The sequence below is a fragment of the Tachysurus fulvidraco genome, chromosome 3 (assembly GCF_022655615.1).
Source record: "Tachysurus fulvidraco isolate hzauxx_2018 chromosome 3, HZAU_PFXX_2.0, whole genome shotgun sequence".
NCBI lineage: Eukaryota > Metazoa > Chordata > Actinopteri > Siluriformes > Bagridae > Tachysurus > Tachysurus fulvidraco.
In genome coordinates this window covers 17,529,312-17,548,076 of record NC_062520.1, presented here as the reverse complement: position 1 = coordinate 17,548,076, position 18,765 = coordinate 17,529,312, and the positions used below count along the sequence as shown (strand labels likewise).

The following is an 18,765-nucleotide window of genomic DNA, read 5'->3' as shown; positions in this document are numbered from 1 at the left end:
TTTCATTCAGATTATAACCTTTCCTTCTGGGAGGGTCTTTGTTATCGCTTCCAGGGAAGCTGCATGGGAATACCATCAGAAGAAGAAGTACTACATTAAATGTCTTGAAAACCGCATTGCCGAACTGAAGGTGAAAAACAAGAAGCTCAAGGAAAAGATCAATTATCAGATTGGGATTATTAAAAGCCAAATGTTAAATTTGTTTTTATGTAGTGAATTTTAATTTAATCCTGAATAAATATTTTTGAAAATTAGTTTTCATACTCTGCATATCTTTACACATTTTAGTTCTGTAATTGATGTATATAATTCCCAGATTGTTTTTCTTGTTTTGTTCCACAAGACATTTTGTTATTAGTTAGGTTAGTAGGTCAAAACAAATTAATGTTTTGTTTTGTTTGTTTCTTTCCTTTAGTACCAATCTCGTCCCTTTTCCCCTCATATCTCTCATTTCATTAGTTGGCTTGTATATAGTTTCACCTTCTTTATCATTATATATATTTTGACACTCACTATAATTTTGGGATTAATAAATGTCCTTATCGGTTGAAGTTGTTGTCTTGCCTTCCTCCATGTCACACACACTCCTGGGAATAAATCTTTTTGAGTGTTACTTCCCTAAATGCCCCTAGACCATAATCGGGTTCTAACACAGTTAGGTCTTAAGCATCTGCTTCTTTTCATTTTGTTGTTCTGTATGTTGTTTATCTTTGGGACAAAAGAAATATACCAGCAAAAAAACTCCATACCATCCTGGGTTTTTATAAAGAAAATTGTTTTCTATTTTATCAATATTTCAATTAACAATGCTTACAATATAGTAGAATAGACTATATATTAAATAAGCTGTTGTATATGTATATTTGATTTACATATAGATGTATTTGAATTGAACATTTACAATGAACTAAATATTGAATTCATTTTGTTTCTATGTAGTGAATTTTAATCCAGAATTATAATAATAATGTATTTTATTTACAAACAGACAAAATACATAATTTTATAGACAAAACACACAAACAAACAGCATATACATATAAAGTGCATTTAAGTCTCAATAAAACATGTCATAAGAAAGTCTGTATAAAAAGATATGTCTTAAGATGCGTTTTAAAAGTCAACAAGCACTCGCTATTGCGAACATTGAGGGGAAGAGATTTCCATAGGCAGGGGGCAACATAGTAAGTTGAATCTGAGGTACCACAACAGAAGGTGAAGATCTAATTTCTAAGATCTATTTTACTGGAAGCCAATGCAATTGCTGGAGAACCGGAGAAATGTGATCAGTATAAGGTGTTCTAGAGAGAACACGAGCTGCAGAATTCTGAACCAGTTGAAGCTTATGCAGCAATTTGGAGGGAATACCTCTAAGAAGAGCATTCCAGTAGTGTATACGTGAGGTGACTAGTGCGTGAATGAGAACTGCAGTATTATTATTTGAATGAAAGGGACGGAGACGATTAATGTTGCGCAAATGGAAATATGCAATCGGTGTGATATTATTAATTTGAACTTTAAAAGATAGTGTGCTATCCATGATGACACCCAAACGTTTAACCTGAGAGGAAGGACAGATTGCAGTATTGTCAATTAGATTTATACACAACAGATCTAGCAACAGATCGAGCCTCAGCTTTATTGCCATTTACCTTCAAAAAGTTCACTGAGAGCCAGTCGTTAATTTCAGCTAAACAGCTTGACAAAGATGGCGGAGGAAAAGAACCGGTGAGTTTGTCTGTAAGGTAGAGTTGGGTGTCATCTGCATGGATCTTTACAAGCACAAAAACAGTTCTTTTCTCCCAAGCTGAATGTGGTCTCTGAGTGATAACGCTTCAGACAACGTGCTCAGGCCACGGGTGAGTCCACTGATCATTATGTTGATGCGCTCCATGAACTACATAAAACATCGCTTTTGGAGCTACTGTATTGAGCATGAAATGATCCATGATCAGATTGTGGAAAAAAACGTGCATGCCCCGAATCCACGAAAGACTGTTACTAGAGCCTGATTTAACCCTTGAAAAGACGCTAGCTATTGCAAGACAAACTGAAGCAGCAGTAGCAGACGCCAAGGTCATAGCTGAAGGGGAATCGAAGCAAGTAGCAGCGATACAAAAGCAAGAAAAGGCACGAATACACAAAAATACCAGAATGAAATCGAAGGAGGACAAGCATGTGAAAGGACAGCAGATGTGTTACCGCTGTGGTTCTGCGAACCACCTTGCAAATGATAAGTGCTGCCCTGCAAAAGACTGTAATTGTAGAACTTGTGGAAAAGTCGGACATTTCTCAAGGGTGTGTAAATCTTCATCAAAATCAGTTAATAAAGTATGCTTTCCTGAATTGACGGTTCTTAGTGTGACTGACCGCCATACAGATGATGGAGCCATAATAGGTACTTTTACCGTAGCTACACCCATACTTCCTACGGAGACCTGCACCATTAAGATGATAGTAGATACAGGGTCTGGAGTATTGATCTTACCGCAACACATCTTTAAAGAACACTTCAGGTCATGTGCCCTGTTTCCACCAAAAGTACAGTTTCTGGCTTAATCAAAAGAGAAAATACCTATGTGTGGTTACCTGACCCTGAATGTGACATACTATGGGAAGACTGCCGCGGGTGAGTTCAACATCGTGAAATCAGGACCTCCTGTAATTGGACATGACTTATGTCAAGCACTGGACATTGAGATTAAAGGGGGTCACTTGATTGAACCTGCTAAACACTGTGTAATGCTCCAACCTTCCAGTATTTCACCTGCTTCTATTGGTAGTTCTGCTCCCATACCAATTGCCGCTGGATTTGGATGCCCCAAAAATTGAAGATTTGCACAAAAAAAATTGCACAAAGTGAAGATCCGTCATGAAGTTAAGCCTGTAACAAAAACTTCATCACTTACCCCTATCATTGCGAGCAGCTGTATCAACTGAACTCAAGATGCTAGAGAGCAGAGGACTGACCGCATTTATTACTCATGTTCCAGTTCCATTTACCAGTTCCATAGAGTACCTTATGGACTGTGCTCAACACCTTCTGCTTTTCAACACATGATGTCCATGATCTTAAAAGGACTTAATGGTGTACAGTGTTACTTGAACGATGTGATAGTCCATGGTTCTTCAGAAGCCAGTCACAATACAAACCTTAACACTGTTCTAAAGAGGATTAGTGAAGCTGGTCTGAAACTGAACGCAGGTAAATGCGAATTCAACTTAACGACTCTTAGCTTTCTTGGATACAAACTTTCAGCAGATGGCCTGTACCGAGATGATGCTCATACTACTGCTATTACAAATGCACCTTCTCCTACTGATGTAGCAACACTACGTTCTTTTCTGGGACTAAGTGCCTGGTACAGTAAGTTCGTGCCTGATTATGCTACTCTCCTTGAGCCAATGAGAGCTTTGCTTCACAAAAACTGTGAATTTCAATGGACTACTGCAGCACAAGAAAGTTTCGATAAAGTCAAACAAGCAATAGTAGACTCTTTCCTTATTCAACCCCAATCACAGCACGATACTTTCCTGTGACGCCTCAGATTACAGTGTTGGTGCTGTCTTAACTCAGCTGGATGACACTGGAACGGAAAGAACGATTGCTTTTGCTTCATGCTCCTGGTCCGATGTTTAACAAAGGTACTCCATTGTCGAGAAGGAAGCACTGGCGTGCTTCTGGGCTACAAAGAAATAGTAAGTTGCTGTGGGGTAGAAAATGTCTACTGTGCACCGACCATCAAGCTCTTACCACTCTTCTCACAAGCAAAGGGAATAGTCGAGCCGGTTTACGTGTTACCATATGGTCCGCACGCTTAATGGAGTTTGACTACAATGTTCAACACAGACCCGGGGTCTCATTTATAAAGCGTGCGTACGCACATTTACAGCCCCGTTTTGTGCGTACGCACGCTTTATAAATGAGACCCCAGGTCTGCCAGTTTTCGCGCAAAGGTTGTGATCTATAAAAAACAAACTTGACGGGAAAATGTGCGCACCTATAAGCAAACTTTGAGACGTGCATACGCACATTCTGGAGACAAAGGGAATTGGCGACACAGATGGTGAGGTCGTGAACTGAAGTTAGATTGTAGAAAATGTGAGAAAAACGATTATAAGAATTAATGATATTTAATTTTCACTCCATTTCATACGGCTATATACATCTAGTAAAATCCAAACATAATTCAAAATGTATTAAAAATAAAATAAAAATACTACTACTAATAATAATCAGCGCTACTACGTCCAGGATGTATCCTGTCTTGATGCCCAATGACGCCTGAGGATAGGCACAGGCTCCCCGTGACCCGAGTAGTTCAGATAAGCGGTAGAAGATGAATGAATGAAAACTGTGCAATCACTGACTATTTTCATTTAATTATTATGTTAACACTACACTGTGCACTGCGACAGGCCTAGCCAATGCACCAGTAGGGGTTCAGCGAAAAATCGGCAACTGGCAGCAGGAAGTAGCTGAACTCCCTCTCCAATGCACGCGATCTGCGCATGCGCACGGCGTGCTGTTAATAAGGGAGTTTGCTTTCGAAAGGGAGTGGAGCTGAAACTGTTGTCTAAAGGGAGTGGAGCTTTAACTGCTACCGAAAATCTTTTCCTCGGTAAAAATACAATTAATTGGTAAGTTTACCATCTGGCTGTTGTTTTAGTGTATTTGTCCTGCAGTTATCTAGACCGGTTTAGACTCTGAAGCTAAAGAGGAACTAAATAATTGTTTGAACACAAATTTGAGGTTCGCCAGTTTAACTGTTTACATTCTGAGGTTTTCGAGGCTAAGCTCACGTTAGCCGAGTCATTTTAATGTAAACAGTTTAAATTGAACAATTCTTCGATAATTTAAAGTGAAATATTAGAGTGATATAGTCTTGTATGAGATCCCAGAAGCTGAACGTGTAAAATATTCAACATATTTAATACTAGTCGTCTGGCAGCAGACACTGGTTTCAGAACAAATCACCAAGCTGTAAATATGATCAAATCATCAAAGGTTTAAATATTAACTAGTTTAGTTAGGAGTAAATAGGATAAATATGTAACACTATATCGACATGCTACATAAGTGATCAGAATCAGAATCCGGTTTATTGGCCAAGTGAGTTTACACACAAGGAATTTGTTTCCAGCCGTTTGTGACTCTCAAAAGTACAGATATAAATAGCATTATACTATACAAGACAAGAGAATACATACTATATGAGACAATACAGACGATGTGAGACAATACAGATATTATGAGTATTAAATAGGAATACAGAATATATGACAGATCAGTCATGTACATAAAGTGTGAGAAGTGCATAATAGTGCAAATAACAGTTTTGTGCTTTTGTACAATATACAGCAGCAGTAGTGTTTAATATATACAGATGATGTGATGATAATTCTGATATATATGCAGATGACAGTTCTGATAATGCAGTACTTATAGATATGAAGCAGGAAATATAATGATGGTGAGTTGTTAATCAGAGTGAAAGAAACTGTTCCTGTGTCTGCCAAGTGTTTTGACACCCACAAGGAATTTGGTTCCAGCTAATTGTGACTCTCAAAAGTACAGACATAAATAACATTATACTATACAAACGATACAAGACAATGCAGACGATGAGATACAATATAGACAGAATGAGTATTAAATATGAGTATTCAATATGAACAATCAGTTATGTACATAAAGTGTGGGAGTGCAAATAACAATATTGTGCAATATTATGCCTTTTGTACAATATACAGCAGCAGTAGTGTGTAATATACAGATGATTTGATGACTGACAGTCCTGATAATGCAGTACTTATGATAGGAAGCAGTGAATATAATTATGGTGAGTTTTTGATAAGGGTGATTGCCTGGGGAAAGAAACTGTTCCTGTGTCTGGCAGTTTTAGTAATCAAATGAGCTGAAAGAGGTTGTGTCCAGGGTGTGAAGGGTCAGTGGTGATTTTTCCTGCCCGGTTTCTGGTTCCAGTGTCGTACAGGTCCTGGGTCGTGGGCAGTTACCAATTATTGTTTGTGCATTGCAGTCTGTTTCTGTCCTGTTTTGTTGCTGCTCCAAACCACATAGTGATGGATGTGCACAGGACAGATTTAATGAATGCAGTGTAGAACAGCATCAACAGCTCCTGTGGCAGACCGTACTTCCTTAATTGACGTAGAAAGTGCATCATTGTTGGGCCTTTTTGATGATGGAGTTTATGTTGCACTCCCATTTCAGGTCTTGGGAAATGGTAGTGCCCAGAAACTTGAAGGTCTCCACAGATGACACAGGGCTGTTGTATATTGTGAGCAGGAGTAGTGTTGTAGTTTTAATGCTGAATAGCATTTTTTTTTTTTATCTTTTCCTTCATTTACTCTTCCATTTACTCATTCATTTTCATGTATTGATTCTTGTCAGGGTTGCAGTGGAGCCAGAACCTATCCCAGGAATACACACATGAATTGATAATCCATCACTGGACACAATGTACACATACAGTCATTTATAACTGGGGGCAATTGAGCTAATTAAAGCCAAGTATCCAACATCAACTAAATATTTTGGGGAAATTGGAGGAAGCTGATGAAGCTGGAGGAATTTTACACAGTCTCTAGGAAAACATATGAAATTCCACACAGACAATAACCTGAGCCCAGAGAGCTGCCCACTGAACCTCTATGTGCCTTAGCATTTCATTTAGTATAATAAAGCAGTTTTTATGTGAAGTATTTTTAGAGGTTAACTTTTAGACCGCCTTTTACACTTGGAAGTGCCAGTGTTTAAATCATCACCCACAGATGGTTGACAAGCTGTCAGACAGGTGTGTTATGCCTATTAACAAAAAGCGAATCCTAACTTTGAATGATCTGCTTTCACAAGTCATTGGAATATAACTGATTGTTCAATATCGTAAGAGAGAAGATCACCATGTAATCGCAACTGAGTGCACTATAAACCTTAGAATTTAAGTGCTGCAGTAAGGGACAAAATGAACTGTTTCAGTGTTGTGCAATCCTACTGTTCCAAAGTTACATAATTACTACACAGCGAGCTCGTAGGTCAACTTAGGGTATCGAGAGAACTGGAGTAATGCAATAACAGAAGTGATGTTAAATTATAGTTACATATTACCCTAAGATTTTTTTTAATGCAGTAAATAAGTACATAAACTGCTATATATGTATGCTATATATTGTCATACCAGATTTCAAATTAAACCCACTGAGGACAAAGCATGGAGAGGTAAATCATTGAAAGCAAACATTTTCAACAAAACCTTAAAATACTATATGCTGTTTTAAAGCTTCCCTTAATGGCGACGCAGTGTGTGACCAAAGTGGAGCTTACAGTCTCCTGTGAAAACCTTTTGGACATGGACATTGGCTCCAAGTCTGACCCACTTTGTGTCCTGCATATGAATGTATCTGGAAATCAATGGTTTGAGGTGAGTATGTAAGACCTGGCATATTAGATATAGGTGCCTAACGACCAGACATCCAGCAATCGGCACTTTTTTCTAACTGATCAATAACAAATGCTGTTGGCTTCTCAGGTGGGCCGCACAGAGAAAATTCAGAATTGCTTGAATCCCAGATTTGCCAAGAAGTTTCTCATCGATTATCACTTCGAAATTGTACAGAAACTTAGATTTGGCATTTATGATATAGACAACAAAACCATTGATCTGAGTGATGATGACTTCCTTGGAGAGTTGGAGTGTTCCTTGGGGCAGGTAAGAAAATCTGTTACATTGTCCTATTAAATCTGTTCCTCAATTTTCCATTTATGTTTGTGTTCTTATCTGAAGATACTTTCATTTTGAATTAGTAGAAGCACTAATAGAAGAATACATGCACAAACACTAAACAAACATTCACTGAGTGCACTATTATCTGTCTACGTTATGGTTGGGAATCAAAAATCTAGTAACAAAGTAAAAAAATCAGTTCAGCTTATTGATCCTAAAATTGGTAATTTATTGTAAATATGTATGAATGTGGCTATCTTTCAGGACCTGATTAAATCATCTGTAACACATCAGCCAGTGTCAGACAGTGGATGATGTGGGTGAAAGGGTAAAATTTGTGGCTTTTTCCAAGCAAACCGAAGACACTGGCGAGTGAAATAAAATGCAGAAAACTAATTTGTTTTAATGGAGGTTGCACCTCAAATATGTCAAAACATTTGAATCAGCATGACATTACCCTCCAGCAATGTAGCGTGTAGTTTGATGCCCCCAAGCTAGACAAGCCACACTTCATTAGTGTATCTGTTTCCGAGCCATGCAGAGTATCAATGAAGGGAAAAGCATCCAGGAAAAATGGGAGGATTGTCACAGAATGGTCATAACATGATCATTATTTCTGAATTTTTGTAAATTTGTTGTGTTTGCATGTATCTGACGCACATTTATCAGATGTTTATTCATCTTTTTTGTTGTTTAAATGTAGATTGTTTCCAGTGAGAAGCTGACCAGACCTCTGATCTTAAAGAACAAGAAACCAGCAGGAAAAGGAACCATTACAGTGAATATTTCTCCATTGTTCTTCATTTCTATAGCAGAAAGAAAGCTATGTTGCTCAGTTTTTGTATTTATAAATTGGCTGTAGTTACACACCATTGCTAGACTTGTTAGACTAATTACAGTGCCCTCAGTGTAATTGTGTATGAATGTAAACACTGCAGTTTATTTCGATATTATCAAAATGCACACTATTTGCTATTGTGAGTACAAGTACAGACTTTATTCAGTGTTCTGAATACTTTTGTAGTTTTTACCCTGTAGTGTGGAGATGGCAAGATCAGATCCTGCTAATGTGACAGCTGACACCTTAAAGGGAGTCTAGGGAGCAAAATCGGCTGTGTTTTATAATTGGAATGGCATTCTGTCTCTCTCTCCTGCTAGTACGAGTTTAAAAGATGCAGGGCCTGGCTTCATGTGTCTCAGAGCATGCATGTGATAGCCTTTAACCTTCCCAGATAGAGCATAGAGATAGTGAGTGGGACTTGGCAGATGAGCAAACTGGGGAGAAAAGAATACTATTTTAGGTAAAATGAGACCGTTTTCCTTTTGTTAAAAATTATTGGTTTTATTTTAGATCACTGCAGAGGAAATTAAGGACAATAGGGTGGTGAATTTTGAAGTCGAGGCCAGGAAGCTGGATAAAATGGTAAGATTAAACCTAGTTTTTTTTTTTTCCCCAAATAATTACAGTGAAGGCATAATCTTATTTTTTTTAAATTAGAGTCAAAGGGAAATAATTTGTCTAAAATACGATGATTGCAGGATTTCTTCGGAAAGTCAGACCCTTACCTGGAATTCTACAGGCAAATGGACTCAGCGTGGCAGCTTGCCCACCGAACAGAGGTATAAATGGAAAAAGTCCTTATACACTCACTAAGCACTTTATTAGGAACATTATGCTAATACTGAGTATTATCATTAGTCTGTCTTCGCAATGATTGCACAAGATGTTGGAAACATTCCTTTGAGATTTTGATTCATGTTCACATGATTGCATCACACAAGTCCTGGAGGTTTTTCGGTTGCACTATGGTGCTGCAAGTCTCCCGTTTTACCACATCACAAAAATCTGACCCAGAACACTGAACCCATTGTCCAGTTTGAGATGACATTTGCTTTGTGACATGAGGCACTAGAACTCTGGAAGAAGCCAAGAGAAGATGGTAAACTGTGGCTATAAAGGGATGCACATGCAACAATACTCAAATATGCAGTGACATCCAAGTGACGATTGACTGGATTTAACAGACAAAGTGTGTCAGGAAACCATTTCCCAAATCATCACACCACCTCCACCTGTCTAGACAAGGCAGACTGGGTCTTTGGATTTATGCTGTTTGCACCAAATTCCAAATTGTGATCACATTATCTAAAGCTGCTGGCTTGTGTAGTTCTACCTGCACTGTGGCCAATGAATTGGCTGAAAATGTCACAAATCAGTAGTTGTACAACCGTTCCTAATATAGTGCATAGATTTCAAGAAGTCTTGCATTATGTTGCAATGATGAAATCTTTATCATTGCTATTTAAACATGGCTAGCTAAAGTTGTATCTCTGCTTCATTCTGTTATCCTAGGTGGTAAAGAACAACCTAAACCCCTGTTGGAGACCTTTTAAAATCCCTCTGCAGTCTCTTTGTGGAGGAGATATGGAGAAACCTATCAAGGTAGTGAATCCATTTATTAGCAAATCACAATACTGAGTTTGGCATCAGGCATTTTATTTACATTTAATGTATTTTATCTGATATGTTTGTGGTAGCCTTGTTATTAAAGTACTAGGTTTTGGATTTTGAATGTGTTATAAAGCTTGAACTCCTTTTTAATTATTGAATGAATGCATGCAGAATTCCTCTATTGCTACCTATTTGTTTAATAATACTTTGATGTCTTTCTTTTTTTTATTTCCAAAAGTCTCAAAAAGGAATGACGACTGTCATACAGTGCTTGTACAGTTGAGTTTAATTATATCACATGGTTTGCATTAAATCTAATGTTCTCAAATGTGTTCTCAGTAGAGTAGTACAGTTATAAGTTGCACTGTTTAGGATTGGTGTGCTTTCTTTAATTAATCTGTTGGTTTAGACACCCAACTCTATTCCAACTCTTACTGGGTATTGCTATTAGAAATCTGACTATTTTTAGCATGTGTTTAGTATGACTTTAATCATACATCACATATTATATTGTCATTTAACAAGAACATTACGTTACTGGTTTCATAGCTAATATTACCGTGTCTGGTCCTGGTGTTTATGATTTTGTAAACCATTGTTCATTTTTAAGTGGCATCATGCTCAATTACAAGTCATAATCATTGTACAAATGTACATCATAGAGAGAATTACAGATATTCACCTATCTGTGGTTCTTGGTTTGGTGTTGATCAGTGTTGTAATGTAACGAAGTACAAATACTTCGTTACTGTACTTAAGTAGAAATGTCACGTATCTGTACTTTACTTTGCTATTTAAATTTATGTCAACTTTCACTTTTACTCCATTACATTTCCTAGATAAAATGTATACTTTTACTCCGCTATATTTAAACTAAGCATCTTCGTTACTCGTTACTACAAAATAAAATCAGAAGAAATGTGTGCGACTGCAATAAGGGAGGTTTGGTGAATCACTGCTCCTAGATTGCATTACGCACGTATGCATGCTCTACGGAGAAGCACAGGTACGCGCAGAGGCATTTATCTATAACGGCAGCAACCAAAAGCATATATATATATATATATATATATATATATATATATATATATATATATATATATATATATGATTTGGTCTTTGTCTTGTGAATATTTGTTTATTAATGACTGCATTCATTGGACACACTGTTTGTAGAGAATGCACACATACATGAACTAATTTGATTCAAGACTGGCATCATTACATCATGCATAAAATTTTGGTGTCCAATTTTGCCATTTATTTTACCAATAATACCATAACTTTTGGCTTACTATGTAGTCATATATTAAATAATATAAAACTCTTCTTGTTTTAAATTCTCACTGAGGGCTAAAACCCCTAAAGATGAAATCCTAAAACCGCCCCTGCTCTTATGCCTACCGAAAATCACTGAAATTTTACTTTTTACTTTTACTTGAAATACTTAAGTACATTAAAAATCAGAAAAGTACTTTTGATACTTAAGTACAGTAAATATCAGATACTTTAAGACTTTTACTTGAGTAATATTCTAACAGGTGACTTTCTCTTCTACCAAAGTCTTTTTCTAGTACGATACTTGTACTTTTACTCAAGTATTGCTTTCAAGTACTTTATACAACACTGGTGTTGATGCATGGTGTTTATTATTGTCTGGCTTGCTGTGTTAGTGTGAACTGAGAGAGTGAGGTTTAGACAGTCATGTTGTTACTTTTATGCATCCGAAGGTGGAATGCTATGACTATGACAATGACGGCTCACATGACCTTATTGGGATTTTTGAGACCAATTTAAAACGCCTACAGGAGGCTACACGCCCTTCTCCAGTAAGAACACCTTATAAAATACTTTGATTTTACTGTCACAGCTATTAAATGTCATTAGATAGTAATTCTGTTTGTCACATGGGTTGTGTTTTGTCCTACAGGCAGAGTTTGACTGTATAAACTTGAAGAAAAAGCAGAAGAAAAAGAACTATAAGAATTCTGGTGTTGTGAGCGTGAAACTCTGCCAGGTATTGTACAATTTTTAAAGATGCTGTTTGTTTTTTATCGTGCAAAATCTATTTAAATTTGTTTTTCTTTTTGTTTATGACTCAGGTTGTGAAAGAGTACACGTTTTTGGATTATGTCATGGGTGGCTGCCAGTTAAATTTTACTGTAAGTCAGTTTTGGTTATGAATAAAGACCTCTTACTGAACTATGGTCCTCTGCATAAGGCTACCACCACTCATGCTTCTTCTGCTGCAGGTTGGAGTGGACTTCACAGGGTCAAATGGTGACCCAAAGTCTCCTACCTCTTTGCACTACATCAGTCCTAGTGGTGTTAATGAGTATCTGTCTGCTATCTGGTCTGTTGGACTGGTGATTCAAGATTATGACAGGTAAAGTTGCGAGAATGAAATCTCATTTACCACTATTGTGTAGAAAAGGTTCTGAATTGTTTCTTACACATAACATTGAGAATTCATTTGTGTCTCTGCTCAGTTCTAAACAATAGGAAAAATCTGTAAGACAATTACCGGATTTTACAAAAATATACTGATGTATGTGCATTGTTCTAATTACTTGAATCTTTGTTCTGGTAAACCTGTGTTCAATCGACTTCTTTGGCATTATCCATCAGAATAAACAAAAGATATTTTTATGCCCATGAGTTCATCAAATTAGTCAGGACATTGTTGGCTAGGGAAGGTGAAGGCGTGTGAGCTTTACTGATAGTAAAACATGATAGACACCAGCCTAAATAAATAGATACCCTATAAAAACCCAGTAGGCTAGGTAAAAAGGAAATGCTTATGAAAACTACTTTTGTTAGAGCCACTAACCACAATGCTAAACATTCAGTGCTAAACATGGGTAAGCCAAATCCCCAAAACAGCACATACAGTATTTTGTCTTCTGGTAAAAGAGTTTAAAAACTTGCTAGAAGGTGGTGTTTTTAATACAACAAATGCTGTTTTGTTTTTTCCAGTGACAAATTATTTCCAGCTTTTGGATTTGGGGCACAGATTCCCCCAAACTGGCAGGTAAATATAAAATATGAACATTCTAACTTTAGCACTGGTAATGGAGGTACTGGAATATGAACACATTATGGCTATGTTTATTTTACAGGTGTCTCATGAGTTTCCACTTAACTTCAATCCATCTAATCCATTTTGTGCTGGTATGTTATTGAAGTAATGTCAAGTGGGACAATAATCTCCTGTTGAAAAATTGCTCAGAGGGCGAATGGTAGATGTTGATGTTTGGTGTGTCTGATGTTGCTACTGTAGGAGTAGAGGGCATGGTAGATGCGTACAGGAAGTGCCTGCCACAGGTCAAACTTTATGGACCTACAAATTTTGCTCCCATCATCAGACATGTGAGCAACTTTGCCCAACAGGCACAACAGCAGAATACAGCCAGTGTGAGTATCATTATAGTTACACAGTACAGTATACTTATGCAAATATTCTGTTTATTTTTTTAAATAAAAGAATACTTCATTTGCACTGTGTTGAAGGTCATGATTTCTTTAATATATGTTACAAACATTCTATAACTCCTCGTATTTTGCTTCATATTTCTCTCTTATGTGTTTCTCTGAGACAGCAATATTTTATCCTGCTCATTATTACGGACGGCGTGATCACAGACATGGACCATACCCGAGCTGCCATTGTAGCTGCTGCCCGTTTACCCATGTCCATCATAATTGTGGGTGTGGGTGGGGCTGACTTCACTGACATGGAAATCCTGGATGGGGATGATGGACGTCTGAAATCTCCCACAGGAGAGACAGCCATGAGGGACATTGTGCAGTTTGTTCCTTACAGACAGTTCCAGAATGTAAGTTTACCTGAAATATATCCAGCCATATTAACCTTGATGTATACCTGTCTTTCAAGCTGCTGGTGTGATGTTTTGTGCATTAGTGCTGATTACAAAAATAAATCATCTCAAGCTCGAACTATTTTTATAGGGAATAGTGCTTATGGAGTAAACTTGATATTAGATCGCAATTTTAGTAGTTAGCAATTAAGTGCATGCTCTCTTCACTATGTGATATTTCCATTAAAGCTCTGCCAGCCTCTCCCTCTTTTCCATCTCATTTCAGGCACCCACAGGAGCACTTGCCCAGTGTGTACTAGCAGAATTGCCTCAACAAGTTGTGTCGTACTTCACATTAAAAAAACTGCATCCTCCCCATGAACCAACCCCTTCATAGACATGTAGGGTTATTGTAGGCTTTTTTTAAAAAAATCAGTCTCCCTGATTTTACTTTCACCTTGCTTTTGTCTGCACTAAATTTTGCATGGACTGGAGCATAAGAGAAATGCAAAATGTAACATGATCCATTTAAAGCATCATGATTCTTGTTGCCTGCTTTAACTTCTCTCCTTATGAACGCTAACCTCATAATCATGGTGTTAACATCACCAACAGCAGCTTCTCTTTCTCTCTGTCTCTGTGTGTTTATAGGCTCCTAAAGAGGCATTGGCACAGAGTGTACTGGCAGAGATTCCTGGCCAGGTTGTCAATTTCTTCAACATGATGAAGCTCAGCCCTCTTAAATCAAGCACCCCTGTGGCTGATGCTGATGGGCAAAAGCTAAACGCCTAATGCCGCTTCAGAGAGTACCAGTAAGGGACTCTACCAGCTCATGCTTCATTCCTGTACAGCATGCCAGACCCTTTCATACAAGCATGTAAACAGATGTACAAGATGTTTTTCCACTTTAAATTTATCATTTATCTCAACAAAATTCTACATTTAATCCCCATACTCAGTGTCATATGTTGCAGTTCAAATTTGCAGGCTCTGTGATTTAAAAAGTATGGACTGCACTAGAGGTCTTCTCGGGTCTAAAAAAAAGTACCCGACCCGAAGTGACCCGAATCACTTTTTACCCGAACCCGACGTGCATAATTTATTTATATTTTTTTAAGAAAGACCCGACCCGAGACAAACCCGAAAACAAATAGACCCGAGTCCGACCCGATGGCTTTTTTTTTTCAACCCGACTGGACCCGAATGTTGCATAACTCTACACTAAAGTAACCGCTACAGCGTGGATTCAAAATTGATTGACAGGTCTGTTTCAACGAAAATTAGCTTACCGCCAGCCACACGTCACCAGCCACATGTTGCAAGCGGTCTTGGCAAACAGAGGAGAGGTTGGAAAAGGACTCGAGTCGATGCACACACGTGAGATACAGTAGTTCGGGTCTTCTCGGGTCCGTTCGGTAAAAACACATTCATTTTAAATTACCCGAGACCCGATGCCACTATTATTATACCAGACTCGTATCCGAGGTACACGTGAAACTTTTAGACCCGAACCCACTCGGGTCAGACCTCGGGTTTTCGGATCTAAGTGGACCCGTGAAGACCTCTAGACTGCACAATACATGAAGATTTCTGCTCCAACACTAATCTGAAAGACTTCACTAAACGATGAAGCATTTTATTCCTTTTGGCTGCAGAACGCTTTTGTTACTGGTGCAGAAAAAAGATTTTAAAGTCTGCACAGTTTTCCATTTATACCAGTTAACATCTCACCCACTACACACACCTGGTAACAATAGTCCAGTGTGCTTTGAGTCAGGTACATACACACAAGATCTGTTTATTAAAACAAGATATGTTTTGACAACAATCAAATAAGCGCATGCTCTAAATTGCTCTTTAGACACAGGGGAGACACCGGGGCAGTCGTATCATGAAACTCTTCATTTAAAGCTATGTTCAAATCAACATATTGAATCTGTCCTAAGTGCTATTTTTTCTAAATATGACACAGCTGTGTGAAGCCAAAATACTTTTCTATCTGGTTATTTTTCTGATTTCTTCTACAAAGCTAAGGCATGGTGAGGGCTGAACTAGTTTATGCTGTTAATGTGTACATAGCCCAAGTGCATGTTTAAACACATTTATTCAAATGTGAGCATGTACTGTTTTTTATTATCTATTTTTTTGTTAATTTTATGTTTGTTTTATGTTTAAAAATTGTAATTTTATGTTCAATAAGTTTTTCAAGCAGGATATATTTTTACTTGTTGGTATAGAAGTTACTTTAATATTTAGAGGAAATGATCATTTTTGTCACAGTTTACACCGTTCCATTAATGAAAAAACTTTAAATCATTAACGCTGCTTATGAGCAGTTATGCTATTAAGTGCCATAATAATAATACCGATATTTATATTTCCTATAGCATCTGAATGGGTATAGAGTGGTGAGGTAGCTACCTCACAGAACGAGTTACCACCTCACACCAGGGTTTGATCCTGAACTTTGGTTATTATCTGTGTGGAGATCTTTTTGTGTCTGTGTGTTTTCTCCGTCAACCACCAGAAATATGCCACTAGGTCAGTTGGCTGTGTTAATTGTCTCTAGTTGTGAATTCGTGTGTGTCTGGCTTGAAAACATGTGTTCACAGAGAAGTCTCCAGCTCCACCACAGACCTGACCAGGGTAAAGCGATTACAGATGAAGGCAGACTAGTTTTATCTGGACCCATGGTCAGTTACAGTATGTTTGTATATACTGCAGTGTCTTGCCAAACTTCCAGATGGGTCAAGCTTTTTTTTTTTATTTAGGATTTATTTTATAAGCCATATAATTACTTTAACCTATATTACAGTATTAAGGAACTCATTCTAGTTTTCTCAAAACATTATTTGAATTTACAGATATATTTAATCATACATATTTTTATGCATTTATAACAAAAATTGCTTCCCAATTCATTTGGGCTTTAGATTGAAAAGTTTGTGCACATTTTTATTTTTGTGTTGAATGTTTTTTAAATGTGCAGTTTGGAATAAAGAAATGTCCAATCACTTATTAAACTGATTATTAACTTTTATGCTGCAAATTCTCAGAATGGGCAAGACTGTGGAAGGTGTTTTACATAGATGTGTGACGTTGTGTTATGTTATACTGTATATTGCATTTATGTACTCATTGTTGATTGTACTCATTGTGGTGGAACAGTTTTCAGTTCAGTGTAATATGTCCCTATTTTAATCAACTGACCATTGTTATTTGGTTATTAGCTACAACAATTGATAACCACATATCATATTGATCTGAGCTCAATGCTTCAAATATCAACACATTTTTTTGCATATTGTGATTTATTTTGTTTGTTCCTAGTTGCAGGCAATTTGATTAATGCTTGTCTTCTGTCTCAAATTCCATACATAAATTGTTCAATGCAAATTGTCTTTTGTGTTTTCTTAAATATTGTGACAATAGGAAATGATGACGATGAAGAATTCACATATATTTTAGTCAGTTTTAAAAAATCTTTTTTTTGTATAAATGTGAGATTTACCACACACCATCACCTAGAAAACCACAGGCATTAAAGATCTTAGAAAACATATTTTTAACAATTATTATCCACACAATCTCCTTTGTGTGACCTTTTAATAATTGTAAAAAAAATAATAGTAATAATAATAATAATAATAAATAATAAATGTAGTAGTAATAATAATAGTAATAGAACATTTACACTAATTAAACAAAAACACAAAAAAAGCAAGAACTATGTCGGCTGAAGCTGCATCCAATCAGTATTAAGTCATAAAGACATTCAATTCAATTCAAGTTTATTTGTATAGTGCTTTTTACAATAGACATTGTCTCAAAGCAGCTTTACAGAACATAAACATAGAGCAGTAGGTAAACATAAGGAATAATAAAAGAAATAATGAATAATAAAAGAAAAAGAATTAACAGAATAAAAATTCAAGATTATTATTAGATACATATAGTTCACAATGTGTATGTATTTATCCCTCTATGAGCAAGTGTGAGGTGACTCAGGCAGCAGTGGCAAGGAAAAACTTCCTTAAAATGGTAAAGGAAGAAACCTTGAGAGGAACCGGACTCAAGGGGGACCCATCCTCATATGGGTGACACTGGGGGTGTGATTGTAATATACAGTCAGATAAATGTTGTATTGGTGTAAAGATCATGGACTTCAAATATTCTTAGTATCACAGAGTCTAGCTGGAGATGTCTCAGGATTCTTAGAGTCGGCCTCGGCTCAGCGGACATCCAAAGGCTACGTCCCACAGAGGACGTTGGGAGCTGGTACAATGTCTGGATGCCTCGGGATGGGTACAAAGAGAGAAGCAGTGGAGAGGGATTAACATATCTGCTGTTCATAAAAATGTGCAGGTCTGATGTACTGGTGCATGATATTATAGGATGTATTATGTCTACGCCTGACTAAAGAGATGAGTTTTTAATCTACATTTAAACTGGGAAAGTGTGTCTGAGCCCTGAACACTATCAGGAAGACTATTCCAAAGTTTGGGAGCTAAATAAGAAAATGCTCTACCACCTTTAGTAGACTTAGATATTCTGGGAACTACCAGAAGTCCTGAGTTTTGTGATCTCAGAGAGCATGAAGGATTGGAACGTGTTAGAAGACTAGTTAGATACATGGGAGCTAAACCATTAAGAGCCTTGTATGTGAGTAGCAGCAGTTTGTAATCAATTCTAAACTTAACAGGTAGCCAGTGTAGAGATGATAAAATAGGGGTTATATGGTCATACTTTCTTG

The 18,765-nt window shown here is 37.2% G+C and overlaps 2 protein-coding genes across 4 annotated transcripts in view; both read left to right on the top strand.

The window, feature by feature from the left end:
* The window catches only part of LOC113644629 (cAMP-responsive element modulator-like), a 66,413-nt gene that overhangs the window by 34,136 nt on the left and 13,512 nt on the right, over positions 1-18,765 (top strand). The window contains exon 10 of one of the 2 annotated variants that reach the window (XM_047811604.1): positions 11-254. The exons of the other annotated variant lie outside the window; for it this stretch is intronic. Within the exon in view, the coding sequence (XP_047667560.1) occupies positions 11-17 (7 nt within the window). The 3' untranslated portion in view covers positions 18-254. Of the gene's footprint in view, positions 1-10; positions 255-18,765 lie in introns of those variants that run through there. 2 annotated transcript variants of the gene reach the window in all.
* cpne3 (copine III) lies at positions 4,483-17,408 on the top strand. 2 transcript variants are annotated; one of them, XM_027149133.2, is made up of 17 exons: positions 4,483-4,641; positions 7,299-7,439; positions 7,548-7,727; positions 8,446-8,520; positions 9,094-9,165; positions 9,282-9,362; positions 10,096-10,185; positions 11,925-12,023; positions 12,125-12,211; positions 12,297-12,356; positions 12,447-12,580; positions 13,171-13,225; positions 13,314-13,365; positions 13,475-13,608; positions 13,794-14,030; positions 14,299-14,413; positions 14,664-14,805. In XM_027149133.2, the coding sequence occupies exons 2-16, from the start codon at positions 7,308-7,310 to the stop codon at positions 14,407-14,409; spliced, it is 1,599 nt and encodes a 532-aa protein (XP_027004934.2). In that variant the 5' UTR covers positions 4,483-4,641; positions 7,299-7,307; the 3' UTR covers positions 14,410-14,413; positions 14,664-14,805. The 2 variants fall into 2 exon arrangements, with proteins under 2 accessions (XP_027004934.2, XP_027004933.2); XM_027149132.2 differs by lacking the exon at positions 14,299-14,413 and having other exon boundaries at positions 14,664-17,408.